The 13,956-nt window shown below is 44.9% G+C and overlaps 1 protein-coding gene across 3 annotated transcripts in view; it reads left to right on the plus strand.

Annotated features, from left to right (window-relative positions):
• The window catches only part of CDIN1 (CDAN1 interacting nuclease 1), a 318,129-nt gene that overhangs the window by 3,926 nt on the left and 300,247 nt on the right, over nucleotides 1-13,956 (plus strand). For all 3 annotated transcript variants that reach the window (XM_066605852.1, XM_066605853.1, XM_066605854.1), the window contains exon 2: nucleotides 12,779-12,886. In XM_066605852.1, the coding sequence (XP_066461949.1) occupies nucleotides 12,786-12,886 (101 nt within the window). In that variant the 5' untranslated portion in view covers nucleotides 12,779-12,785. The remainder of the gene's footprint in view (nucleotides 1-12,778; nucleotides 12,887-13,956) is intronic.

Consider the following 13,956-nt stretch of genomic DNA (forward strand, 5'->3'; position numbering starts at 1 on the left):
CCCACCGAAATTGGCTGATTCGGATGACTAACCACTAAGGCCACTCTCACGCATGCGTTCAGGTAAACACCGCTCGAAAGCGCGGCATTTTAGCATGATTCCGATGCACCCCATCATTGTGATGGGTGATGAGGTGTGTCAACAAATGTGAAAACGCAGAAAAATAGAATGGACAGTGCTCAGATCGCACCATTAGAAATGCCGCGTTTGAGCTCAGGTCTGTGAGGCCCCATTGATATCAATGGGAACGTTGTACAGCAGTTAGTGTGACGCCAGACTAAACGTGACAAAAAGCAGCCAGTGTGAGAGTGGCCTAATACATATAAATGCCTTAAAGCGATGGTGACACTTTGAGCTGTTTTGTTGTAGAAAGCCGACAGCTCTGTACATTGCGCCGTCGTCTGGGTTGGTACTGCAGGCTGAGTCCAATTCACTTGAGCAGAACTCAGATTGCAGTACCAACCCAGGCCACTGCAGAATGTACAGAGCTGTCGGCTTCCAGCAGCAAAATGGCTAGAAGTGGGACAAAGGCTTTAAGGCTAAGTTCACATCTGTGCTGGAGGCTCTGTTAGAAGCTTCTGCTGCAGATTCTGTTGTTTTTTATGGAAAAAGTAATGCTGGATGCAAAGACTTTTCCCCTTGCCTTGTTCATACAACAGGGCTCCAGATGGCGAAGAAAATAGTTCCACTTTGTTAACTTTGGAGCCAAAATCACCCAAGAGATTTTTTTTTTTGTACCATAGACATAATTTTAAAGGTAAGTAAACGTTTTACAAACTGCTGACATGTGGGTCTGGAAACCCCACTGATCACTAAAATGAATGAGCTGAGCGCTGTGCCCGCTTGTCACTGTTAGCGATGCACACTGTACAGACTTTCTACGGAGCCTGCACACCACTCCATGCATAGAAACATAGAAAAAGAGCACATGGTCCATCTAGTTCACCCTTCTATTATTTCCTGTTTTATTTCTCATAGGTGTATTCTTATCTCAGGTATGCTTTAATTCACTAATTGTTGCAGTAACGGAAACATCTGAACAGGCAGAGCGGTTCTTTCAGGTCATTTTAGTGATTGGTGGGGGTCTCTGCACCCAGATCCTCTCTGACCAAAATTCTGACACGGCAGAAGTATGTAAAACGTTTATTTACCCTTTAGGCCTCATGTTCACTAGCAAAATTGAATTGCGGATTCCGCATTCAATTTTGCCCATAGGGAATCATTGGCCATCCGCGGTCAATTAAATTGAATTTTGCACCCGCGGATGGCATTTTAATAGATTTGCGTTTTTCATGCACGGGAGAAAAACGCAGCATGCTCCATTTTACCACGGATTGGCCACATTGCTAGCAATAGGTGCGGATATGCGCATGAAAAAAAATACCATTTAAAGCAAATCCGCGCGGAATCTGCAGTGGAAATCCGCAGCAGATTCTGCGCGGGTTGGATTTTTCTAGTGCACATGAGGCCTTAAAAGGTAACGTTCAGGCTGCTTGCAGTTGTCACTAGAAGGAGGTTACTACCGTGTTTCCCCAAAAATAAGACCCTGTCTTTTATTAATTTTTGCCCCAAAATAGGAACAATGTCTTATTTTCCGGGGGTGGGGGGTTAATACCCACCTAGCAGGCGGCGTCTGGATCCCTCATGCTGCGCTGTGGTGTTCCTTAACCACTCACAGCAATCTTTTGCTAGAGACAGGGTGTTCAAGCCCCGTTACCAAGAAGAGAATGCTGTCTCAGCGCTGAGGACTACACGGAAGCCTGCTGGAGCGCTGCAGCCAAATGTGAGGCACCCAGACGCCACCTGCTAGGTGAGTAGTCCGGGTAGGGCTTATTATTGGGGTAGAGCTTATTTTCAGGGAACACGGTGTATACTCGGGTGAAAAGATTTGGGGGGCGGCGTGGTGGAGTGGGGGGTAGCAGTGGGGAACAGGGGGAAGCTCTCCCCCCCCCCCCCCCCCCACTTCCCTCTGCAACCCCCCGTTCACCCCTGGCGCCCCCCGAATCTTTTCACCCGAGTAGCCAGGTACTCGAAAATAGCGATGCTTGATTGCGAAATCGCCCTTAACGAGTATGTTCGCTCATCTCTAATTTCCATAGATCCCTGTTTAGTAGAACCACAGGGAATCTATGTCTTGTGGACACAATGTGGCGTTGGTATGCTCTTATATTATGGCCACATCATATTGTTCACAAATACCCTGATGCCCTGGTGGATCGCACCAACCTGGCCCTGGTGATGGTGCTGCCGCTGCAGGGGAAGAGCTCTCTTTCCATTTGAGCTCAGGATCCCTTTGGGGAACACAGCAGAACGGCCTGTGTGCTTCCTGTATCATGGAGCTGTGAATTCTCAATTCTGTCAGACTTTGTGAAGGGAATTTATTAATTAGCAATTTTGAATAGCAATAATTAGATTTTTTTTATGCTGCCTCAATAACTTTTTAAAGTGGATGGAGATTAGCGGCATCGACTGTGGTCACGGTAGCCCCTCCAGAGTACTATAATTCATGCCATCAATGTAACTGGCATAGGTTTCACCTTTGCTCGTCCAGGCCGCCTGACATGCAGCTAATAAATGTGCCTTTATTACTGTATGTCTCTGATCACATCTGTCTGATTGCTTGTCTATATGTGGGATATGTAGACATTCAAGAACAGATCTCAAATGCTCCAATGAGAAACTTAGAAAGTGTATCGGCTTCTTTTAGGTTTGAAGGCTGTACGAGCCTTATAAAACCTTGTGACTTTATAGCAGAACTTCCAACGTTCTCATTTTTCCCCATAGGAAATAATTGTGATTTGTACGTGACCCCTAGATTGCACGTAGACCGGCCTCTAAGTGAAATTCCCCTTTAACTGGCGATCATATGATCTTTTTTGAATATGCTTTGCTAGGAATGGCCAAAATCCAGCTAAGATTACTAATGTGCTTACAAATTACAACCGGTGTCGAATTCTGTCATGTTTTTATTCATATTCACTGAAATCATATCTTCTCTAATGGCTTCTCCAGATCCATAAGTGGAGGCTACGTTATTTTACTGTCTCTACATTTGCTTTACATGGTAGAAAGTCAATTAGATAATTAGTTTTTTTTCTTCTTTTTTTTTTAAACTACATGAAATCTTATAACACTGGGGAGAGAGGTACAACTGAGAGCGACTAGCCCGAATCTCACACAAAAATCCTCGTGATGAGTGCGAGGCTGGAAGAGGAGAAGGATTTACTCCCTATCATCTATTTGTTAGATAATAACTGGCCTTATCCATTATATTACTATTCTAAAATATATACAAATACATCTTGTAGTGTGTATAGCACCAACTTATTCTGCAGCACTTTCAGGTAACTTATTTTTTTATTTTTTTATTATTTTGCTTATATTATCCAGCCCAACTGTAACTGCTGAACTATATGGACCACTTTTGCATTTATTTAACCCTTTGCAATCCAATTTTGGATTCAGGGTTTCCTACGTGGCTTTCTCTTTCTGCCATTATACAATGGCGCCGTCTGCTGGCTAGAGTCAGTACTGCGGTGCATGATATACTGGAGAGGCCCCCGACAACAGAGCGGCCAGTAATCTATAGTAAGAATACCCTGCCGAATGTCTTCCGACATCAGTACTTTACAGCCTTCAATCAGAATGTCTTTAGACGTCAGACAGTGGATTGCAAAGGGTTAAAGTGAATTTACACTATTGAACACCTTTCTTTATTTTTGCTATTCTTAATAGGTCTAAAATTGTTTCTTGATATATAGCATGTCTCAAAATGCATACACACTTCTGTAGTGCCATTTTTAAAATCAGAATTGAATATTGTGGCAATATGTAGTAATATGTTGTCTTTAAGGGCTCCTGCACACTTGCGTTTTTCTAGCACGTTTTTTTCACGCAATATCGCTGCGTTTTCTTTTACGCAAATGTCAATGGGACTTTCTAATGTTAAAAACGCACAAAAATCACAAACCACAAACTTACTATTTTTGTGCGATGCGTTTTTAACATTAGAAAGTCCCATTGACTTTCGCGTTAACAAATGCACCGATATCGCATGGAAAAAATATGCAAGAAAAACGCAAGTGTGGAAGAGCCCTAAAGCTGTCCGTAGTCGCATGATTGCTAAAGCCAACTTGTGGCCATCTGGAGAGTCAAATAAGATGGTGGAGGCATGCTTGACTTTCCAGCACCCATGTTGTTGATGCAGTAGTTAGCCAAAATCAAAAGTCTCTGATTCGAGTACCTAATGTGATTGCAGAAGTCAAATCTCTCTTACAGCAATCATTAAATGTCTATATACATCTAGTAATAAAGCTTTTATGCAGATATTTTTCATGTTGAATTCAACATTTTTTTATTATGCACCCTGTATATTAGAAGTTTTCGAGCTTCATGTTCTGTTACTCTTATTCCCTAAAGTAACATTCTTTAATAATATTGTGCCACCACTAGGGGGAGCTAACTGCAACAGCGTAGGTCACAGTACAGTTAGTCCCCTACTTGCGAACAGGTTCCGTTCCAGGAACCTGTTCGCAAGTCCGTTTGTTCGCAAGTCGGAACAAATGTTTGTATGGAGCAGGATCGCGGGTGAATCTCGCTCCATACAACATCGGGTGCCGGCTGTTCTTACAGCGGGCACTCGGCGGCAGCATTTCCGACGAGCCGCGCCGCTTGTCGGAACTGTTAACACTTTAAACACCGCTCTGACAGCGGTATTTAAAGTGTTAACAGTTCTGCCGAGCCGCGCGGCTTGTCGGAACTGCTGCCGCCGGGTGCCCGCTGTAAGAAACAGCCTGCACCCGATGTTCAGGGGGCCCGTACAGCGTCCCACGATGAGATCGCTGGACGTTATGCGGTTGCTAGGCAGCTGGGGTCCTCTTGAAAGGCCCCAGCGCTGCCTATGCAGAGTACCCATCAAGCACACAGCTTGATAGGCGCTCTGCATAGACAGCCCTAGGGCCTTTCTGAAGGCCCCCGGCTGCCTAGCAACCGCACAGTGTCCCGCTATCTGACCGGACAGGCTTCTATCAGGCTTGATAGAAGCCTGTCCGGTCCCTGCACAGTATGATGTAATGCCATAGCATTACATCATACTGTGCAGGACAGATAGTTCGTATCTAGCGAAATTCGTAAGTCGAATGTTCGCAAGTCGGGGACTATCTGTACTACTATTTTCATATCTTCCATTGATTTCTATGGAAGTTACAGAAACAGTATGGCAAAGTGCACTGTGATTTTTCCATATGTGTCGACCACCACTGGCCGCTCCATTAAGCTGAGTTAGGGGCAGTGAGGGCCACAGCTAGGGATGGGTGTGATCCCAAAGGTGGGACCTATAGCTACAAGATGAGAATTTCCCTTTAACCACTTAGTAACTGCCCCATTGCCTTTTTATGTCGCAGCTAAGTGGACTTTAATCCTCAGGGACGTAAAAACATGCTTCCTCTGAGGATTAAAGCCATGTGGGCTGAGGACGTGACACCTCCATGCTGACAGCTGCCGGAGGTAGCCGGGATATCTGACCCCCGGTCATGCAATTGGCGCTATCCAACGGATAGCGCGAATCGCAAGAAGGTAAATAAAAAGTTACATCCGTGAGGGGCAAAGAAACTGCTCACCCTCGTCCTCCGCAATGTCCCATGATGATCTGGTACGAAAAGGACCTTCGGCTGTCTTCTGCACATGTGCGCCAAAGGAAAAATGATGACAAATGCACAGATGACCAGATCATCGTGGGAGATTTTAAATCTCCTGGCTCCCAACTACTGAAGGTATCCGGGAGGCAGGAGATGTTATCGAGGACTGCGGTGACCGGTCCCTGGACCCGTGATCCAATGGATAGCAGCGATCACGGAAAAGTAAAAAAAAGTAAATTAAAGTTAAAGTTCTAGCTCCCCTGATGGATCCAATCCATGAAAATACTCACCCCGTCCATCGCGATGTCCCCAGGCGATCTGGTCCTTACTTCATCTTCTGCGCACGCGCAGCTGACGGAAACGTCGGGCATGTGAAGAGAAGAGCTCGCGCCCCGGGAGATTTAACCCCTTAGTGACCAAGCCTGTTTGCGCCTTAATGACCAGGCCAAATTTTGCAAATCTGACACGTGTCAATTTAGCATGGAAAAACACCAGAAAGGTTTTGCATATCCAAGCGATTCTGACATTGTTTTTTCGCCACATGTTGTACTTCATTTAGGCGGAAAAAAAAGACCGATAGAATTTGTGTTTATTTATTAAAAGCGCCAAAATTGGGAAAATTTTGAAAAAATCGTCATTTTTCACATTTCCAACTGCAATATCTCAAATATGTGCAAACATAATATAGAAATGTTTGCTAAGATATATATTTCCACCCCTCAACGTATTCACTGAGGGGTGTCATGAGTGTTTTAACCCCACAGTTTTTTTTTAGGAGTCAATGCAATTTAGAAGAGAAAAACTAAAATTTCATATTTTTGCAAATATGTCATTTTAAAGACAGGAATTTTTTCTATAGTACACATGAAAATGAGGATTTGCACCCCAGAATGGATAAGCCTGTTTGTCCCGTGCTCAGAAACATACCCATTGTGGCCCTAATCTTACGTCTGGATGCACAATGGGGCCTGAAATGAAAGGAGCAACCGGTGGCTATCGGAACAGAAATTTTGCTAGAAGGAGATTTAGGCCCTATTGCAAACTTGTAGAGCCATTGAGTGACCAAAACGATGGAGAACGCCCACAAGTGACCCCATTATGAAAAGTAGACCCCTTATCGAATTTATCTAGGGGTACGATGACTTTTTTGACTTCACAGTTTTTGAATGAATCTAAGCCAAGCCGAAGGAAAAAAAATACGATTTTCATTTTTTTGGCAATTCTGTCTTTTTAAACCAGTTTTTTTGTACAGCACATATATGAATGAAGACTTGCACCCCAAAATGGGTACCCCTGTTTGTCCTGTGCTCATAAACATACCCATTGTGGTCCTAGTATTACGTCTGTATGCACAATGTGGCCCAAAATGAAAGGAGCAACCGGTGGCTTTCGGAAAAGAAATTTTGCTTGAAGGAGATTTAGTCCCCATTGCCCACTTGTAGAGCCATTGAGTGACCAAAACGATGGAGAACCCCCACAAGTGACCCTATTTTGAAAAGTAGAGCCCTTAACGAATTTATCTAGGGGTACAATGACTTTTTTGACTTCACAGTTTTTGAATGAATCTAAGCCAAGCAGAAGGAAAAAAATAGGATTTTCATTTTTTTGGCAATTGTGTCAATTTAAAAACAGTTTTTTTTGTCCAGTGTACATAAGAATGAAGACGTTCACCCCAAAATGGATACCCCCGTTTGTCCCGTGTTCAGAAACATACCAATTGTGGTCCTAATCTACTTAAAGAAAACATGGCTAGGCCTATAATGGAAGGAGCACCCGTTGGATTTCAGGGTACAACGGAATAAATTCCAGGCCCCATTGCCCACTTGTAGAGCCATTGAGCGGCCAAAACGATAGAGAACCCCCACAAATGACCCCATTTTGAGAACTAGACCCCTTAAATTCATCTAGGGGTGTACTGCGTATTTTGACCCCACAGTATTTGAATGAATCCAAGCAAAGCAGAAGGAAAAAATTACAATTTTCATTTTTTGGCAATTTTGTCAATTTAAAAACTGTTTTTTTTGTACAGTGTACATACGAATGAAGACTTTCACCCCAAAATGGATCCCCCTGTTTGTCCCGTGTTCAGAAACATATCCATTGTGGCCCTAGTCTACTTACAGGACACATGGCTAGGCCCATAATGGAGGGAATGCCCGCTGGATTTCAGGGCAGAACTGAATAAATTCCAGGCCCCATTGCCCACTTATACGGAAAAAAAATTGACTTCCTAAAAATAATCCCCCCCCCTCCCCATTTTTTGGCATTCCCTAAATATTAGATAAAGGTAATAATATAAACTGCGTTTTATGTCCGAAGACGGGTAATTACGGAGGCTGGTTGGGTTGGGCACATGGGGCAAGAAAACCGGGTATCCCCCCTCCTCTCATGCTTTTTGGGGGGTATTTTGTGACCTCAGCGGCAGGGATGCGGTGTAAAAAGTGGCGCTGTGAGGCTTTGTAATCTTGCTGCGGTGCGGCGGTCTCACACAGAAGGCGCTCAACAAGCTGCTCCTGGAACTGCATGAAGGCAAGCGTTCCCGGGCCTTCTTGTAAATTACGGATTACAGGTAGCGGTCTGAATAACGCCGGGCTCACACGGCCGTAGGTGGAATCTGCTTGTGGAGGCCCGCAGCGGATTCCAGCTGTGAGCCGGGCTGTGACCCTGCGTACGGCCGCGTAATGTACTACGCATAACTGTCTACTCACACAGGCAGTCATGCGCAGTACACCGTTTTTTGTTTTTATTTCCCGCGCCGTCGCTTAGAGATGACCCGGGTACCCGCAGCCCGTTCACAATGTGTTTGCACATGGGCTGCGAGTATATCCGCGGTCATAGAGCACAATGGGCTCTAGGTCGCGGATATCCGCGGTAAAATATAGCATGCCGTGTTCTGTTTCTGCGAGTGGATTACGTAATTCCGACCCACTAATTGGGGGGAATTGTGTAATCCAATGCATGCGATTGATCCGTGGATTACCGCTGATCAAGTGCATGCAGAACCCATAATTCCTCTCCGGTCATTTGTGACCGGCCTAATGTTAGATCGCTACTTTATCACGTGACCGGGGACCACTCAACGAGGCCGCCGGTCACTGCTCCAAGCACTCAGCGACCGTTGGCTCCCCGTGACATCTCCAGGCTCTTGGCTACCTTTGGTAGCCAGGAGCAGGGAGATTTTAAATTTCTTGGGCAATATTTCACTTTTGCGCATGCGTCCGCCATCATGCTGACGGTTGCATGCGCAGAAGCTGGGGTAAGGTCCGCGGATGAACATCCCATCAGGGAACAAATCCGGGGACCTTGGGTACGTAATTTCATCCCCCCTTACGGATACGATCCGTAAGGGGAGATGAAACTTTAACTTTATAAACTTTTAAGTTTTTTTTTTACTTTTTAACTTTATATGATCACCGTTATCTGATGGATAACGGTGATCATATGACTGGAAACCGCATACAGCGGTCCCCAGTCATATCTCCCTGCACTCGGCTATCTGTAACAGCCGGGTGCAGGGAGATTTTGAATTTGCCGGGCTCGCCGGCCTTCTGCGCATGCGCGGCACATCGCAGAAGCCAGCGGGGGTCCGGAGACCGGGCGAAGGACATGGAGGAAGCGGGGTGAGTATTTTCATCTTCCCTCATGGATCCGATCCATGAGGGGAGGTGAAGCTTTTCTTTTTTTTTAACTTTTTTTCACTTTTCAGCGATCGCCGTTACCCATTGTATAACGGCGATCGCGGTATCGGGGACCGCTGACATCTCCTGCCTCCTGGCTACCTACAGGAGCCGGGAGATTTTACATTTCCCGCGCCGCTGGGCCTTCTGCGCATGCGGCTGACGTAATGCCGCCTGGCGCGCATGCGCAGAAGGACGGCTATGGGGCTCAGAGCATCGGGAGAGCGAGGAGCAGCGTGCCGGACCCGGGTGAGTAATTTCAGCTGCTCTGATGGATCCGATCCATCAGGGCAGCTGAATATGTAACTTTTTTTGCACTTTTATTTACTTTTTTGCGATCGCAATGCCGGGGGGGGGGGGGGGGGTCCGTGCAGCCCGGGATGACAGCTCCATGCTGTCGGCTACCTGCGGACACTGACAGCATGGAGCTGTCACGTCCACAGCCCGAGGGGCTTTATTCTCTGCAGGACACATGTTTTTACGTCCTCAGAGAATAAAGCCCACTTCGGGAGGACGTAAAAACACTATGGGCTGGTCGTTAAGGGGTTAAATTCCCTCTGCTCCCGGTTAGCATGTATAGTCAGGAGCAGAGAGATATCATCGGGGAAAGCTATATGCAGTTTCCAGTCACATGATCACTATTATCCAATGGATAACAATGATCATGTAAAGTAAAACAAAAGTTTAAGTTTCATCTCCCTCACGGATCATATCTGTGAGGGAGGATGAAATTACGTACCTAAGGCCCTTGGATTTATCCGCGGACCTTACTCCAGCTTCTGCGCACGCGCCATTTATCAAAAGCCACGGATTCCCCAGGTAATTTAAAATCTCCCTGCTCCTGGCAACCAAACATAGCCAAGGGCCTGGAGATTTCACGGGATGCCACGGTACTCGGTCCCTGGTCACATGATCGTCACTACCCAATGGATAACGGCAATCATGTAATTGTAAAAAAAAGTTAAAATTTCACCTCCGATTACGGATCCAATCCATGAGGGGAGGTGAAATTACTTACCGTCAGGGTCTTTATCCGCAGACCTTACCCCAACTTCGGCGCATACACCCTCGGCAAAATTGTGGACTTAATGTCCACTAGGAAATTCGGGTCCGTGCGTATTCTCCATGCAAAATCCCGCAGTGAGACCCTCTTTTCACGGGGACATGAGGCCTGAAAATAGATTTTTCTTACCTGTCCGGACGCTACGGGTTCTCATCCGTCGCGGCCGGATCTTCTTTCTCTCTGCCCGGCGGATGCGCTCGTGCACTCTTTTTTTTCTTTTTCTTCTTGAACTCCTGCTCTCCTGTGCTCCCGCGCCGGAGAGTAGAAATTCAGCTGCGGGTGTATCGCGGGACCGGACGGCTTCCATAGGCTTCTATGGAAGCCTGCGGAAGACCTGCAGAAAATGGAGCATGCTGCGTTTTCTCTCACGTGCGGAAAAAAACGCAAATCCATTAAAATGCCATCCGCGGGTGCAAATTTCAATTTAATTGCTCGCGGATGGCCAATGGATCCCTATGGGAAAAATTGAATGCGGATTCCGCAATTCAATTTTGCTAGTGGACATGAGGCCTAAGCGCAGAAGCTGGGGAGGGCCCAGGAAATTTAAAATTCCCTTGCTCCTGGCTACTAAAGGTAGCCGAGAGCCTGGAGCAGTGACCGTGGGCGTCAGTCAGCGGTCCCCGGTCACGTGATTGCCATTATCCAATGAATAATGGCGATCACATAAAAGTTAAAAACAGTTGAAGTATAGCTTCTTTCTGTTTGGGCCCCGTTGTGCAGCCAGACATAAGATTAGGGCCACATTGAGTATGACTCTGAACACTGGACAAACGGGGTATCCATTTTGTGGTGAAAGTATTAATTCTTGTGTGCTGTACAAAAAAACCCCTGTTTTTAAAATGACATAATTGCCAAAATAATGAAAATCATTATTTTTTCCTTCTGCTTTGCTTCGATTCATTCAAAAACTGTGGGGTCAAAATACGCAGTGCACCCCTAGATGAATTCGTTAAGGGGTCTAGTTTTCAAAATGAGGTAATTTGTGGGGGTTCTTCCATCATTTCAGTCGCTCAAGGGCTCTACAAGTGGGCAATGGGGCCTAAATCACCCTAAGGGCTCAGTAACACGGGCGCATCGGCACCCGTACACCTGCGCCCGTGTGACTGACAGTTAGAAGACGGCCGTACCCGAAGACGGCCGTCTCTCTCCATCGATGATGAAAGAACACATGACCGGCAATGAAGCCAGTCACATGTTCTTCCTCCCGGCGCTGCAGAGAGACGTCCGTCTTCAGGTACGGCCGTCTGCTGGCTGCAGTAACACGGGCGCTGACGTGCCCGTGTGACTGAGCCCTCAAGCAAAATGTCTGTTCTGAAAGCCAGTTCCTACTTCTTTCGGTTTCGGCCCTGTTGTGCATATGGACATAATATTAGGGCCACAAGAGGTATGTTTTTAAAAACGGGACAAACAGGGGGATCCATTTTGGGGTGCAAATCCTCATTTTCATGTGCACTATAGAAAAAAAATGCCTTTAAAATGACATATTTGCAAAAATATGAAATTTTATCTTTTCTCCTCTAAATTGCATTAATTCCTGAAAAGAAACTGTGGGTTCAAAATACTCCTGACCCCCCTCAGTGAATACATTAGGGGTGTCGTTTTTAAAATGGGGTCATTTGTGGGGGTATCTATCATTCTGACACCTATGAGCCTTTACAATCTTTGCTTGGTGTAGGAAAATAAAGTGTTCCCCAAAATGTTAATAATCCAGTGTTAAATTTGTACGTCTCCAAAATGGTTAAAAAAAACTAACGTTTTTCAAATGTGCGCCCAGAAAAAAAGAAAACAGATGGGAATATATATTTTTTCCAAAAATGTGTACAGTATGTTTGCACATATTTGAGATATTACAGTTGAAAATAAAATTTCTTTCAAAACTTTCCAAATTTTGGCACTTGTAATAAATATACTCGAATTCTATCGGTCTATTTTTTCCGCCTAAATGAAGTACAACATGTGGTGAAAAAACAATGTCAGAATTACTTGGATATGCAAATCCTTTACGGAGTTATGCTATGTTAAAGTGACACATGTCAGGTTTCCAGAATTTGGCTCCGTCACTAAGACGCAAACAGACTTGGTCACTAAGGGGTTAATAATATAACTGTATATAGCAAGCTCCCCCTAGTGGTGGCAGAATGTTATTATTTAACTCTCGGTTCATTTTGTATAAGATAAAAAAAATGGCAAGAAATCATCGATCACAGAATGCTGAGCCTAGAAACAACACAGCGTGTTAAAAGGTGGACAATTGCTTTAAGATAAAATTGATAACTATCATTTTGCTGTTTGCAGATTGTAAACATGTACATCATAAATATTGACAGCTATCTGTGTTTTTGCCCTCCTGCTTTTGTCAAAAAATGTCTTTTGATTGAAGCTGATCCCGTGTTCCTCTTTAGCCTAGAGATGAAGCTGAGTAAAGCGCAGTATGATGAGATCGCCCGGTTCATTACTACACTGAAGCCCACAAGGCAATGCATGAGGCGGCTGAAGGAGAGATTTCCCCGGTAAGTCAGGCTTAGACCCTCTATTTACTGAAGCTATAAAACCTAATTTGTGGAGCTCTAGAAAACTGCGGTAAATGTTACCTAAGTAGAGATTTGATAGTCGCATGTATATCTTGGGTTCTATTCATGTTGCTCCCCATATTTGGTAGCTGCAGCACTCAAGTCATGGAATTACCGTGTTTCCCCGAAAATAAGACAGTGTCTTATATTAATTTTTGTTCAAAAAGGTTTAACTTTTTTACATGTATAGCTGCCTGAACACTATTTAAATTGACTTTTTTTAATTAACCGTTAGCAGGGCTTAATTTTAAAGTAGGGCTTATATTTCAAACATCCTCAAAAAGCCTGAAAAATCATTTTGCATCCTCAAAAATTCTGGAAAATCTTGCTATGTCTTATTTTCAGGGTTTGTCTTATTTTCAGGGAAACAGGGTACTAAATTCTAACAAATGAGTCAGAACCATTTGACTGAGGCACAACCATATGATTAACACTTGGCTGTATGATCAGAACCATTTACCTGGAACTGGGCTCCTGAGTGAGGACCAAGTACCGGGTACATAGCGGCAGTCTGTACTGTCCAATATGTACTGCATCAGAACAGTATATGTCTTTTATCACAGTCACATTTTCTGCTTGGTTGTTTCATTAATTTTTCATTACTGTATGGTTGACCATACTGGTAACATTTTCTTTATTTGGGTCTTTTTGATAAATATCTTTGTATGGTTTTGTTAATGTTGTGTGGTTTAAAGGGGTTGTACCAGAATTTACTTTTATCACCTCTCCAGGAGAGGAGATAAAGGTCTGATTGGTGGTGGTCTCGCCTCTGAGACCCCCACTGATCCTGAGAACGGGAGACCCATGTCCCCATCTTTTCGTCCCTGCACCCCGCTTCTCCTACCCACAATTTGAATAGAGCCATGACCGCGCACCTGCGACCATCGCTCCATTCATTTCAATGGGGCTGGCGGAAGTAGTCAAGCTTGTACTCGGGTATCTAGAGCAGTCTCATTGAAAATGAATGAAGCATCACTGTGTATGTGCGACTGACGCTCTATCCTATCTAC

This window comes from Eleutherodactylus coqui, chromosome 6, assembly GCF_035609145.1.
Source record: "Eleutherodactylus coqui strain aEleCoq1 chromosome 6, aEleCoq1.hap1, whole genome shotgun sequence".
In the NCBI taxonomy this organism is placed as follows: Eukaryota; Metazoa; Chordata; class Amphibia; order Anura; family Eleutherodactylidae; genus Eleutherodactylus; species Eleutherodactylus coqui.